Source organism: Cynocephalus volans, chromosome 3, assembly GCF_027409185.1.
Source record: "Cynocephalus volans isolate mCynVol1 chromosome 3, mCynVol1.pri, whole genome shotgun sequence".
In the NCBI taxonomy this organism is placed as follows: Eukaryota; Metazoa; Chordata; class Mammalia; order Dermoptera; family Cynocephalidae; genus Cynocephalus; species Cynocephalus volans.
In genome coordinates, this window is record NC_084462.1 from 74,127,754 (window position 1) to 74,148,491 (window position 20,738).

At 40.4% G+C, this 20,738-nt stretch overlaps 1 protein-coding gene across 2 annotated transcripts in view; it reads left to right on the forward strand.

The window, feature by feature from the left end:
- The first annotated feature begins 1,858 nt into the window (after window positions 1-1,858).
- The window catches only part of INTS14 (integrator complex subunit 14), a 38,164-nt gene continuing 19,284 nt past the window's right edge, over window positions 1,859-20,738 (forward strand). Inside the window, exons 1-6 of one of the 2 annotated variants that reach the window (XM_063089848.1) lie at window positions 1,859-1,906; window positions 13,430-13,713; window positions 15,083-15,190; window positions 17,930-18,085; window positions 18,855-18,973; window positions 19,514-19,656. In XM_063089848.1, the coding sequence (XP_062945918.1) occupies window positions 13,492-13,713; window positions 15,083-15,190; window positions 17,930-18,085; window positions 18,855-18,973; window positions 19,514-19,656 (748 nt within the window). In that variant the 5' untranslated portion in view covers window positions 1,859-1,906; window positions 13,430-13,491. Of the gene's footprint in view, window positions 2,207-13,429; window positions 13,714-15,082; window positions 15,191-17,929; window positions 18,086-18,854; window positions 18,974-19,513; window positions 19,657-20,738 lie in introns of both variants that reach the window. The other variant, XM_063089847.1, reaches the window with a different exon arrangement.

Here is a 20,738-nt window from a genome sequence, read left to right on the forward strand (position 1 = left end):
ATTAGGGGTAACTAGACAACTTCCTTGACCACACATTCTTAGCCATGTTCTTTCCAATAGGGAAAGATTAGAAGTTATGACTAAGTAATCAGCCTGCAGGCTTCTTACCTAGAGCCCAGTGCCTGTTCGAGAGTAATAACAAGGCCTTGAGATGGTGAGACCAACCAGGTCCGGGAAAGGAGTTTTGAAGCAAATAGGGCAATTTGCAGGCCTCTGGGCTCTGTTGCTGGTGAGGATATTCCCAGGGACTGGTGTGTCTTTCTCTGCCACCACTGATGTAAAGAGGGAACAGGAAAGAACTACAAGCAACCGTACTCACTCTCCCACAGAACAAGCTGTAAAAAGTCAGATGGACTTGGTTGTTCAGTTCAAAGAATCCTTCCTTGTCCCACCCGGTACCTGGCCCCATCCCACCAGCTAAAAGAAAAAAGCAAATGCCTAAGGCCTTCTAGAAACCTTTCTGTTCCCACTTGTAACCTATGCTGTACAACATTGTTTTTTGAATCACAACTCCCCAAGGGCCTGCTGGCATCCATTCAAAGATACCTCGGGGGCTGGCCGGTTAGCTCACTTGGGAGAGTGTGTTGCTGGGAACACCAAGTCATGGGTTTGGATCCCCGAACCAGCCAGCCGCCAAAACAACAACAAAGCTACCCTCTAGCTGTCATTCTCTGGCTCCCTATGTGGTTAGAAAGAAAGTCATCTCTTGTCCCCTCAGGGACCTCACAAGGACTCCAGGTGGCCAGAGAGGCAGGGAGGGTTTATCCTGCCTCACAGGGAAGCTTGAGTGCAAACCCCTCAGCAACGCACCTGGGCCAGGGTCTGGGGGACTAACTGGACTTTCTCTGTGCTTCTCTCAAAGAAGGGCTGAGGTTGCTGGCAAGGCGCCCCCTCACACCAACGCCGCCTGGACACAGCCACACCCAGGAGGAAGGAGCCCCTCCCGACGGCTTCCATGCATAGAGAAGGACACAGCCCATCAGCGGAAAGGCACATCCTTCTAGTTCTTCCGACACAGAGAAGTTTGGAGGGAGAATTGCAGAGGACAGGACCTGGGTGGAACACCCATCCCCTCCCCAAACCCAGCCTCCTGTTATGCCAGTGGATGGATGGAGGGAGGGAAGGACCGCCGGATAGATGACCTGGCCTTTAACGGCGTTTGTCTCAAACTAGACTCCAGTGTCCTTTCAGTTGGGAAATGGTTTTCTATGGAATCAAATATTTCCTCTTTCTTTAAATAAATTTTAAAAAGAAAACAAAAACAAATAAAGGGTGGGGGATTAAAGTGAGCATCTGGACTGAGGAGACCAAGAGGCTGAATCTTGACGTAAATCGTGCTCAGGTCAGCTAAGAAAAGTGTGCAGTGCCCGGTAGGAGCACTCCGAGCCAGGGATTACAGCACAGAGCGGAGGGAGAGGACTCCGTCAGCTGGTCAGAGTGAGGGGTCTGAGAGTGACGGCGAAGAGCGGCACCGATCAGTGAGGGGACAGAGTGGGAAGAGGTCACAGAGTCACCGGGTCAGGGGAGGCCCACGAGCAGTGAGGGGGAGGTGGGCAGAAGACCAGAGGTAAATGGAGGGAATGGCCCGAGCATGGGGAGAGAGAGAAGGCAATGCGGGGAGAGAGGGCGGGAAGGGACAGACCCGGTCAGGGCTCAGCGAAGTTGGGGATCCGGGGGGAGGAGCCAGGTGGCCGCGGATCGGCCACCGCGCAGTGAGGCGCAGAGGAGGCGCCCGCTGGCGTCCCTGCCGAGCCACAGAGCGGCCCCCGCAGTCCTTGAAGCCCCGCCCAGCCCCGCGTGCACTGCGGGCGCCGGGTTCCCTTTTGTCGCGCGGCCCTAGAGTTCCGGCTGTGGTGCGCGGGGGGAACGTTTATACGGACGGACTGTGGCCGGCGATGGGCGAGGGGTGAGTGCGGGAGGCCGGGCCCCCGGGCTGCCTTTCGTTGCTTGTTGGGGCTCCGGGTGAATGGGTTAGGGTGAAGAACGAGGGGCCACGCCCGGCCTTCCCGCTGCCCCGGCGGCCACCCGGCGCCGTCTCTGAGGCGCCGGTTCCGGGGCCCTGTCCCCGGCCTCCCCTTGCTCTGTGACTCCGGGCTCTCCGGCTCCACGAAAACAGCACGATTCTGCCCCGGGCCCAGGCCCCCTTCTGTCCCCTCTTCCCGTGAGAGACTTCCAGATCTCAATTATTTTTTGACTGATTTTTAAGGTAAAAATACATCCCACAGATGCGATTCGAATGTAGGAATTTTATATTTCCAGGGTAGACGTTTTGAGATGAAGTTGTATCTGAGAGCTCGGGAGGGACTCATCAGGGCGAGAGAAGTGAGGCTGACAGGAAAGCCGAAGAGTAGGTGGGGACCCCTGCGTGAACCGGCGGGATCTTGCAAGTTCTAGGAATGACGCTTTGAGGGCGAAAACTGCCGAGAATCAGTTCTTTATGAATGAACTAATTATCACCTTCGGGGAAGAACTATAAGTGTGTAGCTGATGGAGACCTGGCATTTAAGGCCAAATCAGGTGGCTGGGGTCTATTCTCAGGAGTAGACTGTTCCTGACAAAGACGACCTCTCGTTTTCAGAAGCGTTGTCTGTAAACGGTACATCTGGGAAAGGGGGAGCGGGGTGGAGTGGGGGACTGAGGGTCAGAAACAACCCAAGTGAGGAATACATCATGTTCTCACAAAAGTGCTCGCCTGTGGTGGGTAAGGACTTTTTTTAAAAAAAATTTAAATCAGGCTTAGACTGCTTGAATGAACCGTCCATCTTTCAAGAACATTGAGTTCCCTCTTTTACTCCTATATTTACAACCTGAGTACTAAACTGGTTTCCCACAACTTTGCCACTCTAAAGAAGGTGCATTTGGGAATGGACACAAATTTATCAGTCAGGAGAAGGAGCCAGCTTCAGAAGTGTCTTCAGAGATGGCAAGACTGCTAGCTGTAGTCACCCATTCCAGTGTTACAGCAGATTTCATGGGCTGGAAGTGCTATCTTATACATGATCTACGTTTATGTAAACGGTTTCCCATTCTGCTAAGAGGTGAGGGCAGGACTTCCCGTGATCCCCAACTTTAAGAAACTTAAAGGCCTCCATGCATGAATGGGATTATCACAGGAGTTGGATAAATACTATACCTGGGCAGAGGCATAGGAGTCCCTGGTATCTATGCTTGAATAGGAGGAGAGGAGGAAATATGTTTCTGGTGTCCATATACATATCTTATAATGTATTTTGCTAAAGAATTAATGTTATATCTGGCAGTTGGGGTAGTTCATTACTCATTATCAAATATTTGTTGAGCACCTACTATGTGCCAGTTACTGTGATAAGTTCTGAAGAGACACTGATGGGCAAATCTGACATGGTCTCTGGCCTTTGTGAGCTTATGGTAGAGAGTAGTGTAGTTGAACCCATATTATATAAGACCTCACTTCTTGGAACAACACACCTGAGACTCAGAAGGGAAATAAAACTGAGTAGACAAAACAGGACCAAGTTGATACACCTAAGCTCATGTGTTTTACTCTAGAAAAAATCCATGGGTTCTCAGAAGCTATGTACTTTAAGTTTGAACACAATTTTAACAAGCTTGATTACCTGGCTTTCTAACCCACAGCAGGCAAGAAGCAGCAAATTAAAAAAGGGAATATAGTTACAGAGGATTACAGAGAAAAGTGGAATGTAAACTGATGGTCTAAAAATTATTATAAAGAGGAGGACCTAAAACAAAGCACAACAGCTCGGATCCTTTGAGTATAAGGCAGTGTCTCCATGTATTTTCCATATAATACTTGTTCCATGGGACCTTAACAAATTATTGGACTGGCCAGTTAGCTCACTTGGTTAGAGCATGGTGCTGATAACACCAAAGTGAAGGGTTCAGATCCCTGAACTGGCCAGTTGCCAAACCCCCCCCCCCCCCCACAAAACAGTAATTATGTAGAGAGAAGGGTTAAATGGGAACACAGGATTAACAAATTAAACTAGATTCCTTGCTGTAGAACTTCTCTTTAATAAGGCCTGAAATCAATTTTTTGGAGCATCCCACCAGAACACTTGGGGAAATGCTGGTATAAGGTGAAACATCAGGGTAGCAGTGTGCTGGGAAGTATTGGTGTTTAGAGTGGTGATGACTTGTTTAGCACACACTTTAATGAGTCAGAAAAGAGGGATACATGTTTAAATTTTTTCTATCAAAATGGTTAATTAAACATTTTTGAATTCTAAGGAGTCTGGAAAAGTAATTTTTTTCTCTGCTTTAACTTTGTGGGTGTGTTGGGTACATGAGACATTACTTTATTTGAAATGTATCTCAGGCCTTTATGTGGTAAAAAGGCTTTTCCTACTTGGCCTGAATCCCTAACCCCCATTTATAACACTGTTTCCATGAACCAGTATATTCTGAGTTCCTAACAGCATGCATACAAATGGAATTTTTTTTAATTATTATTTTTTTATTTTAACATTTATTTGTATATATTTGTGAGGTACATTGTGTTGTTTCAATACATGCATGTACTGCACAGTGATTCACTCAGAGTAGGTAGCATAGTTTTGTACCCAATAGTTCACAACTTCTCCTCCCAGCCCCGCCTCGCTTCCCGGCCTCTGGTAATCATTATTCTACTCTCTACTTCTATGAGAACCACTTTTTTTTATTTTTAAGATTCCACAGATGAGTAAGATTATGCTGTATTTGTCTTTCTGTGCCTGGCTTACTTCACTTAACCTGATGGTCTCCAGTTCCATCCATGTTGCTGCAAATGCTAGGGTTTCATTTTTTTAAATAGCTGAATAGTATTCCATTGTATATATATATATATATATACACACACCACAGTTTTTTTTTTTTTCTTTTTTTTTTTAAATTTTATTTTGTCGATATACATTGTGGCTGATTATTGCTCCCCATCACCAAAACCTCCCTCCCTTCTCCCTCCCCCCCTCCCCCCCAACAATGTCCTTTCTGTTTGCTTGTCGTATCAACTTCAAGTAATTGTGGTTGTTATATCTTCTCCCCCCCCCCCGGTTTTGTGTGTGTGTGTGTGTGTGTGTGTGTGTGTGTGTGTGTGTGTGTGTGTGTGTGTGTGTGTGAATTTATATATTAATTTTTAGCTCCCACCAATAAGTGAGAACATGTGGTATTTCTCTTTCTGTGCCTGACTTGTTTCACTTAATATAATTCTCTCAAGGTCCATCCATGTTGTTGCAAATGGCAATATTTCATTCGTTTTTATAGCTGAGTAGTATTCCATTGTGTAGATGTACCACATTTTCCGTATCCACTCATCTGATGATGGACATTTGGGCTAGTTCCAACTCTTGGCTATTGTAAAGAGTGCTGCGATGAACATTGGGGAACAGGTATACCTTCGACTTGATGATTTCCATTCCTCTGGGTATATTCCCAACAGTGGGATAGCTGGGTCGTATGGTAGATCTATCTGCAATTGTTTCTCTACTGATTTTCCATAGAGGCTGCACCATTTTGCAGTCCCACCACCAATGTATGAGAGTTCCTTTTTCTCCGCAACCTCGCCAGCATTTATCGTTCAGAGTCTTTTGGATTTTAGCCATCCTAACAGGGGTTAGATGGTATCTCAGTGTGGTTTTGATTTGCATTTCCCGGATGCTGAGTGATGTTGAGCATTTTTTCATATGTCTGTTGTCCATTTGTATATCTTCCTTAGAGAAATGCCTACTTAGCTCTTTTGCCCATTTTTTAATTGGGTTGCTTGTTTTTTTCTTGTAAAGTTGTTTGAGTTCCTTATATATTCTGGATATTAATCCTTTGTCAGATGTATATTTTGCAAATATTTTCTCCCACTCTGTTGGTTGTCTTTTAACTCTGTTAATTGTTTCTTTTGCTGTGCAGAAGCTTTTTAGTTTGATATAATCCCATTCGTTTATTTTTCCTTTGGTTGCCTGTGCTTTTGGGGTCGTATTCATGAAGTCTGTGTCTAGTCCTACTTCCTGAAGTGTTTCTCCTATGTTTTCTTTAAGAAGTTTTATTGTTTCAGGGTGTATATTTAAATCCTTAATCCATTTTGAGTTGATTTTATTATACGGTGAGAGGTGTGGATCTAGTTTCATTCTCCTGCATATGGATATCCAGTTCTCCCAGCACCATTTGCTGAAGAGGCAGTCCCTTCCCCAGTGAATAGGCTTGGTGCCTTTGTCAAAGATCAGATGGCAGTAAGTGTGTGGGTTGATTTCTGGATTCTCTATTCTATTCCATCGATCAGTGTGTCTGTTTTTATGCCAGTACCATACTGTTTTGGTTATTATAGCTTTGTAGTATAGCTTAAAGTCAGGTAGTGTTATGCCTCCAGCTTTATTTTTTTTGCTCAGCATTGCTTTGGCTATGCATGGTCTTTTATTGTTCCATATAAATGACTGGATAGTTTTTTCCATTTCTGAGAAAAATGTCTTTGGAATTTTGATGGGGATTGCATTGAATTTGTATATCACTTTGGGTAGTATGGACATTTTCACTATGTTGATTCTTCCAATCCAAGAACATGGGATATCTTTCCATCTTCTTGTATCCTCTCTAATTTCTCTCAGCAGTGGTTTGTAGTTCTCATTATAGAGATTTTTCACCTCCTTGGTTAACTCAATTCCTAAGTATTTTATTTTTTTGGTGGCTATTGTAAATGGGCAGGCTTTCTTGATTTCTCTTTCTGCATGTTCACTATTGGAGAAAAGAAATGCTACTGATTTTTGTGTGTTGATTTTGTATCCTGCTACTGTGCTGAAATCATTTATCAATTCCAACAGTTTTTTTGTAGAGGTTTTAGGCTGTTCGATATATAGGATCATGTCATCTGCAAACAGGGACAGTTTGACTTCATCTTTTCCAATCTGGATGCCCTTTATTTCCTTCTCTTCTCTGATTGCTCTGGCTAGTACTTCCAACACTATGTTGAATAGGAGTGGTGAGAGTGGGCATCCTTGTCTAGTTCCTGTTCTTAAAGGAAAAGCTTTCAGCTTTTCCCCATTCAGGATGATATTGGCAGTGGGTTTGGCATATATGGCTTTAATTATGTTGAGATACTTTCCCTCTATACCTAACTTATAAAGGGTCTTTGTCATGAATGAGTGCTGAACTTTATCAAATGCTTTTTCAGCATCTATAGAGATGATCATATGGTCCTTGTGTTTGAGTTTATTAATATGGTGTATCACATTTATTGATTTGCGTATGTTGAACCAACCTTGCATCCCTGGGATGAATCCCGCTTGATCGTGATGAATAATTTTTCGTATGTGTTGCTGTATTCTGTTTGCTAGTATTTTAGTGAGGATTTTTGCATCTATATTCATCAAGGATATCGGCCTGTAGTTTTCTTTTTTTGGTTATATCTTTATCTGGTTTTGGTATCAGGATGATGTTTGCTTCATAGAATGAGTTTGGGAGATTTGCGTCCGTTTCAATCTTTTGGAATAGTTTGTAAAGAATCGGTGTCAATTCCTCTTTGAATGTTTGGTAAAATTCTGCTGTGAATCCATCTGGTCCTGGGCTTTTCTTTGTTGGGAGCCTTCTGATAACAGCTTCAATCTCCTTTATTGTTATTGGTCTGTTCAAATTTTCTATGTCTTCATGGTTCAGTTTTGGGAGCTTGTGTGTGTCCAGAAATTTATCCATTTCCTCCAGATTTTCAGATTTGTTGGCATATAGTTGTTTATAGTAGTCTCCAATGATTCCTTCTATTTCAGATGAATCAGTTGTAATATCGCCTTTTTCATTTCTAATTTTTGTTATTTGAGTCTTCTCTCTTCTTTTTTTTGTAAGCCATACTAATGGTTTGTCAATTTTATTTTTCTTTTCAAAAAACCAACTTTTTGATTCGTTGATCTTTTGAATTGTTTTTTGGTTTTCAATTTCATTCAGTTCTGCTCTGATCTTAATGATTTCTTTCCATCTGCTAACTTTAGGTTTGTATCGTTCTTGTTTTTCTAGTTCTTTAAGGTGAAGTGTTAGGTTGTTCACTTGCCATCTTTCTATTCTTCTGAAGTGAGCGTTTAATGCAATAAATTTCCCCCTCAAAACTGCTTTTGCAGTATCCCACAGGTTTTGGTATGATGTATCATTGTTTTCATTAGTTTCAATAAATTTTTTGATTTCCTGCTTGATTTCTTCTTGGACCCATATGTCATTAAGTAGAATGCTGTTTAATTTCCATGTGTTTGTATAGTTTCCAGAGTTTCGTTTGTTATTAATTTCTAGTTTTAATCCATTGTGGTCTGAGAAGATACATGGGATAATTCCAATTTTTTTGAATTTATTGAGACTTGATTTGTGACCTAATATGTGATCTATCCTGGAGAATGATCCATGTGCTGATGAGAAGAATGAATATTCTGAGGTTGTTGGGTGGAATGTTCTGTAGATATCTGCCAATTCCAATTGGTCTAGAGTCTTGTTTAGATCTTGTGTTTCTCCACTGATTCTTTGCCTAGATGATCTGTCTAATATTGACAGTGGGGTGTTCAGGTCCCCTGCTATTATGGTATTAGTGTCTATTTCCTTCTTTAGGTCTAATAGAGTTTGTTTTATAAATCTGGCTGCTCCAACATTGGGTGCATACATATTTATGATTGTTATGTCTTCTTGATGGATCAGTCCTTTTATCATTAAGTAGTGTCCCTCATTGTCTCTTTTTATGGTTTTTAGTTTAAAGTCTATTTTGTCAGATATAAGAATAGCTACTCCAGCTCGTTTTTCTTTTCTGTTTGCATGGTAAATCTTTTTCCATCCTTTCACTCTTAGTCTGTGTGAATCTTTATGGGTGAGGTGGGTCTCTTGTAGGCAGCATATAGTTGGGTCCTCCTTTTTGATCCAGTCAGCCAGTCTGTGTCTTTTGATTGGGGAATTTAAGCCTTTTACATTAAGGGTTGTTATTGAAAGGTGTTGATTTATTCCTAGCATTTTATTGGTTGTTTGGTTGTCTTAGGTGTCTTTTGTTCCTTGCTTTCTGATTTACTGTTTGGTTTCTGTGTTTGTTGGTTCCTTAGGTTGTAGATAGCGTTTTTGTTTGCTTGTTTTCTCTTCATGAATGCCATTTTTATTATACTAGTGGGTATTGATTTTTCTTGGGTTTTTATGGCAGTGGTAGTTATTTTTCAGGAACCAAACCCAGTACTCCCTTGAGGATTTCTTGTAAGGGTGGTCGTGTGGTGGTGAACTCCCGCAGTTTTTGTTTGTCTGAGAAATATACTATTTGCCCTTCATTTCGGAAGGATAGCCTTGCAGGGTAGAGTATTGTTGGCTGGCAATCTTTGTCTTTTAGTATTTTGAAAATATCATCCCATTCCTTTCTAGCTTTTAGGGTTTGTGATGAAAAGTCTGATGTTAGCCTGATTGGGGCTCCCTTATAGGTGATTTGACGCTTCTCTCTTGCAGCTTTTAAGATTCTCTCTTTGTCTCTGAGTTTTGCCAATTTGACTATGACATGTCTTGGAGAAGGCCTTTTTGGGTTGAATACATTTGGAGATCGTTGAGCTTCCTGGATCTGAAGATCTGTGACTTTTCCTATACCTGGGAAGTTTTCTGCCACTATTTTGTTGAATATGTTTTCAATGGAATCTCCATTTTCCTCCCCTTCTGGAATACCCATGACTCGGATATTTGAGCGCTTAAGGTTGTCTGATATCTCTCTCAGATTTTCTTCAATGTCCTTGATTCTTTTTTCTTTCTTTTTGTCTGCTTGTGTTATTTCAAACAGCCCATCTTCAAGTTCAGAGGTTCTCTCTTCAACTTCGACAAGCCTGCTGGTTAAACTCTCCGTTGTATTTTTTATTTCGCTGCATAACTTCTTCAGTTCAGCAAGTTCTGCTACATTTTTTTTCAGGACATTGATTTCTTTGTACATTTCCTCTTTCAGATCCTGTATACTTTTCCTCATTTCATCATGATGTCTAGCTGTGTTTTCTTGTATCTCATTCAGTTTCCTTAGAATTATCACTCGAAATTCCTTGTCAGTCATTTCAAGGGCTTCTTGTTCTATAGGATCTAGAGTTTGAGATTTATTAACTTTTGGTGGTGTACTTTCTTGATTTTTTGTATTTCTAGTATCTTTTTTTTTTGATGTTTATTCATTGTGGCAGGGGGTTTCACAGTCCACCGGTTTGAGACTAATGAATAACTAGGATGTTGCTGTGGTTGCCAATTTCGTATGGCTACCTCCGTGGCTGCTCAGTTGGCCTCTAGTGCCTTGTGTGTGTGGTTGCCTCGGGTCTTGGGCTTCTCCGGGGAGCCACCTTTCTGGTCAGCTTGGACTCTGCTGGGCTGGTGGATCACGTACCACAGGGTGTGTGATCACTGTTGAGCTTTCACTTCCTGTGCAGGACTTCTCCCTGTTCCGTGTGCTCTGGCCCAAGCTGTTGGATCATGCAGTGGCGACCCCACAGGGTGTGTGGTTTCTGTCGAGTCTCCGCCTCCCTGGCCGCACGTCTCCCCACTCTGCGCACTGTGCTGGGCTGGGGCGTGTCTTCTGCAACCCTCGTCTATCAGCTGGGCCTTCAAGACCCTGCTCAGCACCGCCTCGCCCAGGAAGTCTACCAAGTTTCTGCTAGGCACAGACGACCGGTCGCTCTGGGTGCCTTTGTAGCACTGTGTAGATCTTTCTCGGGACTTGTTCACCTTTGTATCCCCCCCGGTATAAACCGAGTCTAGCACCCGCCTGCAGCCAGCTCTCCGGCAGGTTCAAGCGGACCTGGGAACTCTCCTACCACACTATTCCCAACCAGAAATTGGTTAGGCTTTTTTCCGAACTGGTGGCCGCAGAGATGGTAACTGCCTCCCAGTAACAAGAAGTTTACCGGGGGCCGGAGTCCAGGGTGTGGTGGAGTGACAGTCGGCCCGCCCGTACTTCCTTGCCCTCCCGACACTGGCCGGGGACGCCCCACGCCACCAACCCACCAGAGAACCGCGGAGGGAGTGGGAGGGGAGGCCGGCTGCAGGCCCTGGAAAGCCCCCGCGCTGGGCCAAGCAAGTGGGAAGGCTCAGTGAGGGCCGAGCTGGGCGGAGCTGCCAGCACCTGGGAAAATGGAGGCAGCCCCGGGGCGGTGAGTGGCCCGGTGATGCAGGCGGGAGCCGTGTGGGCGTCAGCCCCCCAAACAGGGCTGGTCCAGGGGTCACTCACAGGGTTGTGCCAGGTCGGGCGCTCACTCTCTGTCTCTGGTTTTCCGCCTTTCCCGTTCTCGGCCGCTGCCGCCTCAGGCTGTTCAGTCGCTGCGCGGCTCGGGCGCTCCCAGGAATCTTCTTTAATGCCAGCCTGAAACCTCGAATCCTGAATAGGGCAGCTGGCCGCCTTCAGCGCGGCCCCGGCCTCCGGGATCCTGTCTGCATCCACAGCAGCCCTGGCGCCCTGTTCCCTGTTTTGAGACTCGCTTTTGCAGCTAAGAAACAGTTCTTTTCCTGCTCCACACTTCACAGCTGTTGCCTGTAAATGAGGCAGCCTCTCCTGCCGAGGGCAAAGTGGCGGTCACCCCCCACAACCGGCCACCAGCAGCGGTCCTCCCTTAAGAGATGGCAAGAGGAAGGTCCACAAGTTTCCCGGCTGCCTGAGGCCCAGTGGCCACCTTTTCCACCTCAGCTACTCCGCTCCAACCGCCGCAGCCACCGCCATCTTGAAAAACCTCCATTTCCACACCACAGTTTTTTTATCCATTCATCCCCTAATGGACATTTAGGTTGTTTCTGTCTCTTGGCTATTGTGAATAGTGTTGCAGCGAACATGAGAATACAGGTGATACTGATTTCATTTCCTTTGGGTATACCCAGTAGTGGGATAGCTGGATCATAAGGTAGATCTATCTTTAGTTCTCTGAAGAACCTCTGTCCTGTTTTCCATAATGGCTGTACTGAGTTACATTCCCACCAACAATGGAGGAGAGTTCCTTTTTCTTTACATCCTAGCCAGCATTTGTTTTTTTGTTTTTTTCTATTTTATTTTATTTATTTATTTTTAAAAAACTCTTACGTATACTTTTTATTAATGGAATTATAATTTTTTTTTTCTATTTTAAAAGATGACCAGTAAGGGGATCTTAACCCTTGACTTGGTGTTGTCAGCACCACTCTCTCCCAAGTGAGCTAACCGGCCATCCCTATATAGGGATCTGAACACGTAGCCTTGGTGTTATCAGCACCACACTCTCCCAAGTAAACCACAGGCCAGCCCCTAGCATTTGTTATTTTCTGTCTACCTGATAATAGCCATTCTAACTGGAGCGAGGTGATACCTCACTGTGGTTTTAATTTGCATACAATTGGAATTTTAGAATATCACACATTTGTGGTTGGACAATATTCTGAAACAAGCAGTCTGACTACTGTTAAATGTTTTGAAATGAATTCCAAAGAAGAAATTAGTGAACATTAAAATTTCTAACCTGTTTATATCCACCTAGAGTCTTCCCTAATTGTATATATGCAATATAATTTTTAAGAAGTTGTAAGCAGTATATACATACAACCCTGCGACCTGCTTTTCTAAGTTACTAATACTTTATATAAATATTTCTTATATCTATATATGTTATTTATTTGTAGCTATATGAAATATATATGATATTTCATTATATCAATAGGATATAGTTTGCTTAATAACAGGGTGGCAGCAAACTCAATATCAGCAGGACTGTGTTGTCTGTGACTATCTTTATTTTTGAACACAGAAAAAAAATGTTTTCTTCATACTTATTTGCAATCCATTAAATAAAAGAAGTCTTTGTTCCTTTGTTTCTACATTTTGACTACATTTCTACACAATTTCTGGAAATAATTTTAGCTTTCATACATATTTTTAAATTTTGTTCTTTTTCTTCACAGTTAAAGCCCAATTAGCCATTTATGTACAATGAATACTATGGAGGCCAACAGTTTGTTGCTTTTGTCATGCTTAATAATTTCCTGCTTTGTCTAATTTAGATTATGATTTTACTGGCCCTTCCACTTTTATATTTTGCATTCATTTTAATATAACAAGGGCACCAATCAACAAAAAAACATTTCCACTAATACTGCTACATTGATTAAGGGTGCCAAAAAAGAATGGTCGATTGTCAAATAGCACCACCATATGATGACTACAAATGTTCTTCAGTAAATTAAGTATTGAAGAGGTTATGTAGGAACATTTATTATATTAAGTTGTGTAAAAGTTGAAGGTATGAAAGTCAAGGGCTACCTGAATTTAACGCTTTTTTTTTTTTTTAATAGAATTACTTAAAGTAGTCTTTGATTTATGGCCATTTAGTGGATGATTCTAAGAGTAGTCCTCAGTAAACTAAGCTGCTTTCTTCCCTCTCACTGAATTCTCTGCAGATTTGCCTCCATTCATTTCTGGGAAATTGGTTAAAATTATAGTGAAAAAATACTTTTTTCTCTCCATGATATGTAAGACTTTATTTATTTTCTACAGCATTTCTCTACTTATAGCTGTCTGTTTGCATTCTGATTGGGAACACTGGGATCATTTTCATCATGCCAACAGTGGTGGTAATGGACGTATCCCTTTCCATGACTCGACCTGTGTCTATCGAGGGGTCTGAGGAATACCAGCGTAAGCACCTAGCAGCCCATGGTTTGACAATGCTGTTTGAGCATATGGCCACAAATTACAAGCTTGAATTTACAGCCCTCGTGGTTTTTTCATCACTTTGGGAGCTGATGGTCCCCTTCACAAGAGATTATAACACCTTACAGGTACAAAAAGGAATAACTTATCGCATGTACAGGGCCCAAATTTATTGGGAGGAAAACTGTTGTAATATTGCACTGAATTTATAGAATCTGGGATTATTTAATTATAAGTCTGTGGATACTTAATATGTATAGTTTTAAAACAAGGATTCACGACTAATAGGTCTTATGCCTTTCTTTGGTAGAGCTATGAGTTAGAGCTGTGAGTTGTTGCCTTATTTTCTTCTCTTGGTTTTCTGGAATTCTCTGTGGAAAGGTGAGGATCTCAGGATGCATTGCTTCATTCCCTAAAATTCAGGGTCTTTAGGTTCAACACTTTTCTTTTCTCTACTTTCCTATTAAACTTAAGGGAATGAAAAATAGCCCTTCCTTATAAAAACCCTTATTTTAGAGTAATTCAAAATGGTATTTCCTCTCCAACAAATAGCTTTGATTTACACATGCCAAGAAATTATAATTTTTGAACTTTTATTGACAGATGTTATCTTCCAAAGGTGTTGTCTGTGATATGCTGGAGAATTTACTTTCTGACAACATCTCTAAATCATTAATATCCTCAACAGTTCCTAGCATAGTATCTTGCCTATATGGAGTAGTCAGTAAGTGTTTCCAGAATTAAACAAAATAGTTTAATAATTGTTAGGCAGTTTAGAAATCCAGGATTAATCTAGTTTGAAGTTTTTAATATAAGTAATAACATGTTGTTAAATCATTCCTTTTATGATCTCACATTTTTAAGTGGATCAGGTGCTTTTCTAAATAGCACTGGCTTTGTTATAAGTGAATAAACTAAGCATTTCTGATATTCTGCCATTCTGCGATTTAGACAGTTGCGGTCTAAGGAGTGAGGAGTAAGGTTGAGACCAGGAGCCCCGGAGTCAGACTGTCCGAGTTCAAATCCAGGGTCCACACCTGTGGTCCTGAGATGTGGGAAAGTCACTTAATCTTTCTGTACCTTAGTTTTCTCATTTAAAAATAGGGTTAATAATCTATACCTTATAGTGTTGTGATGATTAAATGCACATAAGGTGTCTAGAGTGATGTTTAGGATATAGTTAATATCAGTAAATTTTGTCATTTTTGTGATATGTTTAAAAGTTCTTTATTTCAATTTTTTCCTTCAGGGTCCACTCATAAAGGTATAAACTTGATGGACTGTTCTCTCACCTAATAGAGGATAGAATAAAGGGAGGCTCCTTTACAGCTGATGAAGTCTCTTTTACTGTTTTTCTTTTAAGAACCTATGCTTTGGGGTGCTCAGAAACACAATATCCCCTATGTAACATTCATACTTTGAACGGTTTAAATTGTTTTCTAATAACAAATTAAAACACTAAAAACTAACAAGCAGTTTTATCTTTTGTTCAATAAGGAAGCACTAAGTAATATGGATGATTATGACAAAACCTGCTTGGAGTCTGCATTAGTTGGTGTTTGCAATATTGTGCAGCAAGAATGGGGTGGTGCAATTCCTTGCCAGGTAATGATCAATTCTTTTTCATTGCCCTAAGTTAAAAACATTACCACTGGGGTGCTTTGATTTTCTTCAGGCTCTGACACAGCGTGCATTGTAATTTTCACAAAGTACATTTTACATTACTGGTATCTTTCACTAGATCAACGCTAATGTGCTCTGAAAGCAGCAAAATTATGCCTTAAGGAAAGCATCCTTTTAGTAAATTGACTTACTGCAAACTGGTACTGTTTGTATAAAACACAAAGGGCTCACAGTGGAATTTTAGAACTACACTCCCCGGAAGAAGTGATTATAATTTTGAGTGATAGAATTGTAAACATCAGTGTAATATAGTCTATCCTCATTATCTCAATGCAGCATTTATTCAGCAAACTTTTAACCATCTCAATTATCTGAGCTGTCTAAAAAGTGAGGAGTATGAATGTCATAAAATCTGCTGCTTTTTACTTGAGTCCACAGTAGGTCCACATTAGCATCAAATCAGAGCAGAGTAGTAGCAGAAAAAGAGAATTGCAAGTTTGCTATAAACAGGTACTTTGAGAAGTGGTAGCATATTTTGAAGGAGAAAACAGAAACATTGCCAAAAGGAAAATTATAATACTCTACAACAGGGGTCAGCAAATTTTTCTATATTTTAGGCTTTGTAAATGTCTGTGGCAACTACTTAACTCTGCTGTTATAGCATGAAAGCCACCATAGATAATAAGTAAATAAATGGGTGTGGCTCTGTTCAAATAAAACTTTATTTACAAAACCAGGCAGTGGGCCAGATTTGGCCTGTGGGCCATAGTTTGCCCACCCCTGGTGTATGACTTTTTTATTCAAACACAGGATCAAACACAGAATTCCTCAGTAGTGTCAGTGGCATCACTGGTATTTATTTTTTAATTAAAAATAAGATTGTGGTTCCCTGGGAGGGAGGGAAGGGTGTGGATTGATTCAAATGAAGCAGGAGGGAATATAGGAAGTGATGGAACTGTTCTTTATCTTGATTGGGCGGGTGGTTACATGATTGAATGCAGTGTCCGAATTCATAGCACTGCATACTAAAAAGGGCACAATTTACTGCCCGTAAGTTATATTTCAATAGACCTGACTTTTAAAAAACTAAAACATCTTTTCTTACTCTGAAAACCACCCTGTTTTATAGAATATCAACTCTCAGGCTCATGAAGACCCCAAGCTACTACCAAAAGGTTAAATCAGATCACTTCAGTGGACACTTTTAAAGAAACCAGTAACTGCCATTTTTTTTTTTTTTTTTTTTTTTTTTTTTTGTGGTGGCTGGCTGGTGCAAGGAAATAAAGTTTGGCACCTCACTTCATAGGCATTATTTATTTTGGTAAATTCATGCATATAGAATATCTAATTTCCTAACAATATACTGAATAAATGAAGATTTGTTGTCAGTATCTTCTGAACTGGAAACTAGCAGGTAGGTATTTCTTCTGTGGTTTTAGAGGTGAAACTCAGAAAATTTTTAAGAGCCAGACTTTGTGCACCATCCAGCCTTTCGATGTTTTTCTGCCTTTGAGAAAAGGAAGAATCTGAATTTGAGATGTACCTTACCATGAGGGCAAGGGGCTAGCCCTGAATCCACTTAGACTTGCTTGATGAATTTTGTGGTGAATCAGGTCCAAAACACTGTACTATAGGTGATGGTTATTATTGATTGTTTTTATAATGTTACTATCAAACAAATTTGTTCAAATGTAGAATTTCTTTAATCAAGGTTTTCAACAGCTGCACTGTGTCTTTATTGTCTGAGTAAAGTCCGTCTCATTTTGACATTACATGAAATATTTTATTGCATCACATCTGAAAAAGCTGGTGGCAAAAGTAAATCGTTACATAGCGATTGTTGGTACCTAGAAAAGGAAATTGCCTTGTAGTCAATTGACTGTCTTCCCAAAAGATGACATCCCTCCAGGGGACCACAATTAAGCATTCTTGGGCTTTTTTAAAAGTGCCAATCTTGGTATTTCACATGGTGCAACCACCTAATACTGCCTTAATTTCCTGTTATCAAGTTACTGGACTAGGCTAGGGAGAGTGAAAATAATCCTTGCCTGGGATGCTTGAGAAGTCTACCCCCCACAGGATAGCTCTGAAGCAATGAGGAAAAGGAAAATGTTTTTGCTACTACCATCTATTATTGATTACAATTATTACAGGTTGATTAAGAATGCGTTTTAAAGGTCTTGTACACTTCTGGTTAAATGGGCTTTATAAATACATTTTTAAGGCAGTTGTCATTTCAGTTGACCAGGGATATAGTTTTTCATCTTTGAAGATAAAGTGGGAAAGTTCAGGCTTCTGTGCTGGTAATTCCTAGGGACACATGTGAAATGAGTCCTCATGCCACTTTTGACATCAGTGCCTTAGGTACCAAATTGTTATCTAAGAGATGGGGTTCTAGTTTTAATAAAATTAAGTAAGAATTGGTTATGAATGTTTTTGTCCTTTTTTTAAGTGTTCAGAGGTAAGTGTTTTTTTGGGGGGCAGTGTTAATTAGAAGAAGTAGAATAAAATGTATAGATCTTAAGTACACTGTTCACTGAGTTCACTTAGTTTTGACAAATGCATATACCTATGTAACCTCTACTACAATTAAGATATAAAACATTTCTATCACCCCACAGAGTTTCCTCATGCCCTTTTCTAGCAGTGAAAACACTGCTAAATGGGACTGCTTTAAAATATGCAATTTTACTTATAAACTTCCTCTCTTTTTGCAAACAGGTTGTTCTAGTGACAGATGGCTGTCTTGGCATTGGTAGAGGGTCATTGCGGCATTCCCTAGCTACCCACAATCAACGAAGTGAGAGCAACAGGTTTCCACTACCTTTTCCTTTCCCATCTAAGTTATACGTCATGTGCATGGCTAATTTGGAGGAGGTAATACCTTTTATTAATTTATTTTTAGTTTGATTAGGTAAATTTTAAGGCTCAGTTTATTTTTCAGTGTTTTCCATTAATACTGTATTGTATATACTGTAACATTGAACTCCACTGGTTTCAGCTAAGACTGGTCACTAACTGTACTTGAAAAAGACTCTGGATCTCCAATGCTCTTCGAAATTTCAGAGTGTTGCCTGAACTGGGGAATATAACTGCAATTATTATCCATCCTACTGATGGGTGCTGAAGGGTCAAGATGTTCTTTTTGCCAGTTATCTCCCTCGTTTAGGAATTCTTATGTCCATTCTGTTAGAAATGTTGACAGAAGAATACTTTGATTTTTGGTTATGTTACTCTGACATATGTTTTATTAAACACTTTACTTCCTGGTTTTTCTATTTATTTGGAAAGGTTATTTTACCTTTCTTCACCTCAGTTTTTCTCTCTGTAAAATGTAGATAATGATGGTTCTTACCACAAGATATCAGAAACACTTTGGAGGGAAGATGCTGTGTAAATACTATCTGAGAATCTTTGCAAAACTACTTCTGAATGAAATAGCTCTACTGGTGTCATTTTATATAACATTCGTCTTTGGTAACCTTGAGTCAAAATTGTTACAGTTTTTCCTTCTCATGTTGGCTGTTTTAAAAAAAAATCATCTGAGTTGTTTATTGCTTGTGTTATTGTGATGGCTGTGACCTCGATGTGCTGATAATCTTTTATTTTGTGCCACTTTAAAGGGGTCATCTGTTTTGCTTTGTAGCTTCAGAGCACCGATTCCTTGGAATGCCTTGAACGTCTCATAGATTTAAACAATGGTGAAGGGCAGATATTTACTATTGATGGCCCCCTGTGCTTGAAAAACGTACAGTCTATGTTTGGGTGAGTATATGGTTAGAGCTTTTTTGCCTTTTTTACTATCGAATATTATAATTTGACATCCAGCAAGAATATGTTTTACTGTTTCTAATTGTATCATTTCATTTCCCCCAAGTTGCACATTTTTCAGATAAATGATTGGTAGTAGTGATTTTTTTAAAGTTCACCCCCTTTTATTTTTTTATATATATATTTTCCTTTTTTTTCTTTTTTCTTCTTTTTCTCTTTGTTTCTTTTTTCTTTTTTTGTTTTTTTTTTTTTTGTAAAAGTTCACCCCCTTTTAAATTAAGCATGACTAAATCTATAATGCCTGTTGATATTGACTTCCTTACAATGAGTCAGCAGTTTCAAAGATTAACTTGCTTTTGGGCTTTTGAGAATTGAAATTTCTTTACCAAAGATGTTAGACTTTGTCCTGTTTTGCAAATAGTCAAATCTTAGTTTTGGAGTCACCTTGAAGGAAAAACAAACTTTTCATCCTGAAAAATTACTTTTGTATGTGTCATATTACTCTTCCTATAACAGTTAATCATTATATTCTAGAAAACTGATAGATCTGGCATATACTCCTTTCCATGCTGTTCTCAAGTGTGGCCACCTAACTGCTGATGTACAAGTCTTCCCCAGGCCAGAACCTTTTGTTGTAGATGAAGAAATTGATCCTATCCCTAAAGTCATTAACACAGGTAACTTTTTCTAAAAACTTCCTTCTTAGTTTTTCTGTTATCCTTACTTTCTTCTAACTTGTCACTTTTATAGTCTTCTCTGTCTAGGAGGGTTGAAGAGAAATGTATATTCTGATACGAGGGTACTATTGTCATAAGCACTTTGGATTAGAGTATGCGTTGGTGGCAGATTATTGTTCTTTTATGGTGAGGTCATGAGTTAATTTCCAATCCTAAATAATTATGACCACAAATTACTAAAGTTGGAAATCATGGTCAGATTCACTAGCATTGAAATCCTTGAGGTGATTCTTAACAAAGATACTGAGATTGATTAGCATCATAATTCACGTCATATATGAAAGGCTGGATTCTAGACTTGGCTATATGATTCTTGCAATGTGACCCTGGAAAGTAACTTCCTCTAATCCTTATTGGCTAGGTGGGTGGAATCAACCATGTAGTCTCTTAGCTCTCAGCTCTGATATATTCTTATAGCCCTGCTGCTTGTATTATGACTAAAAGAAAGCAATGTGCTACTGCTTTTATTTGGTTCGTGTTGCTGGTACTATACTATGCTTTTGGCAAAGTAAAGAGTCAAAAATAGCAAGGAGTAAAAGAGAGGAAAGTTGTCTCCTATTGGTGGGTGGACTCCTTGAGTGGTGGGTACATGTTAAACCTCTTGGGGATGCATATCATCACTGTTTCAGTCACCATTGCAGCCTTGATGCCTAGCATAGTGTCTGATGCTTAGTAAATGCTCATAGGTAATTATTCAGACAATAAATGATTAAAATGAAGTGTACAGTAAATGTTCATTTTTCAGGGTGTACAGATTTTAACGTGTTTTATAGAATGAAAGGCTATGAACAGGCTTTTTATTTTTGTGCCTTTAGCTTCTAGCTATCTGGAAGCAGGGTATCCACATCTTTCATTGTGACTAGACAGCAGAATATTAAGCTTCTGCTGCCTTCAAATGTTTTGCTGCCTTCAAAACCAGTTAGATTCCACCTCCCTCCCATCCTTATTTGAACAAGTCTTTTCTTTCCCATATAAACTGTTAGTCTAAGATTTTTATTATAGCTTATTTTTAAAGCACTTTA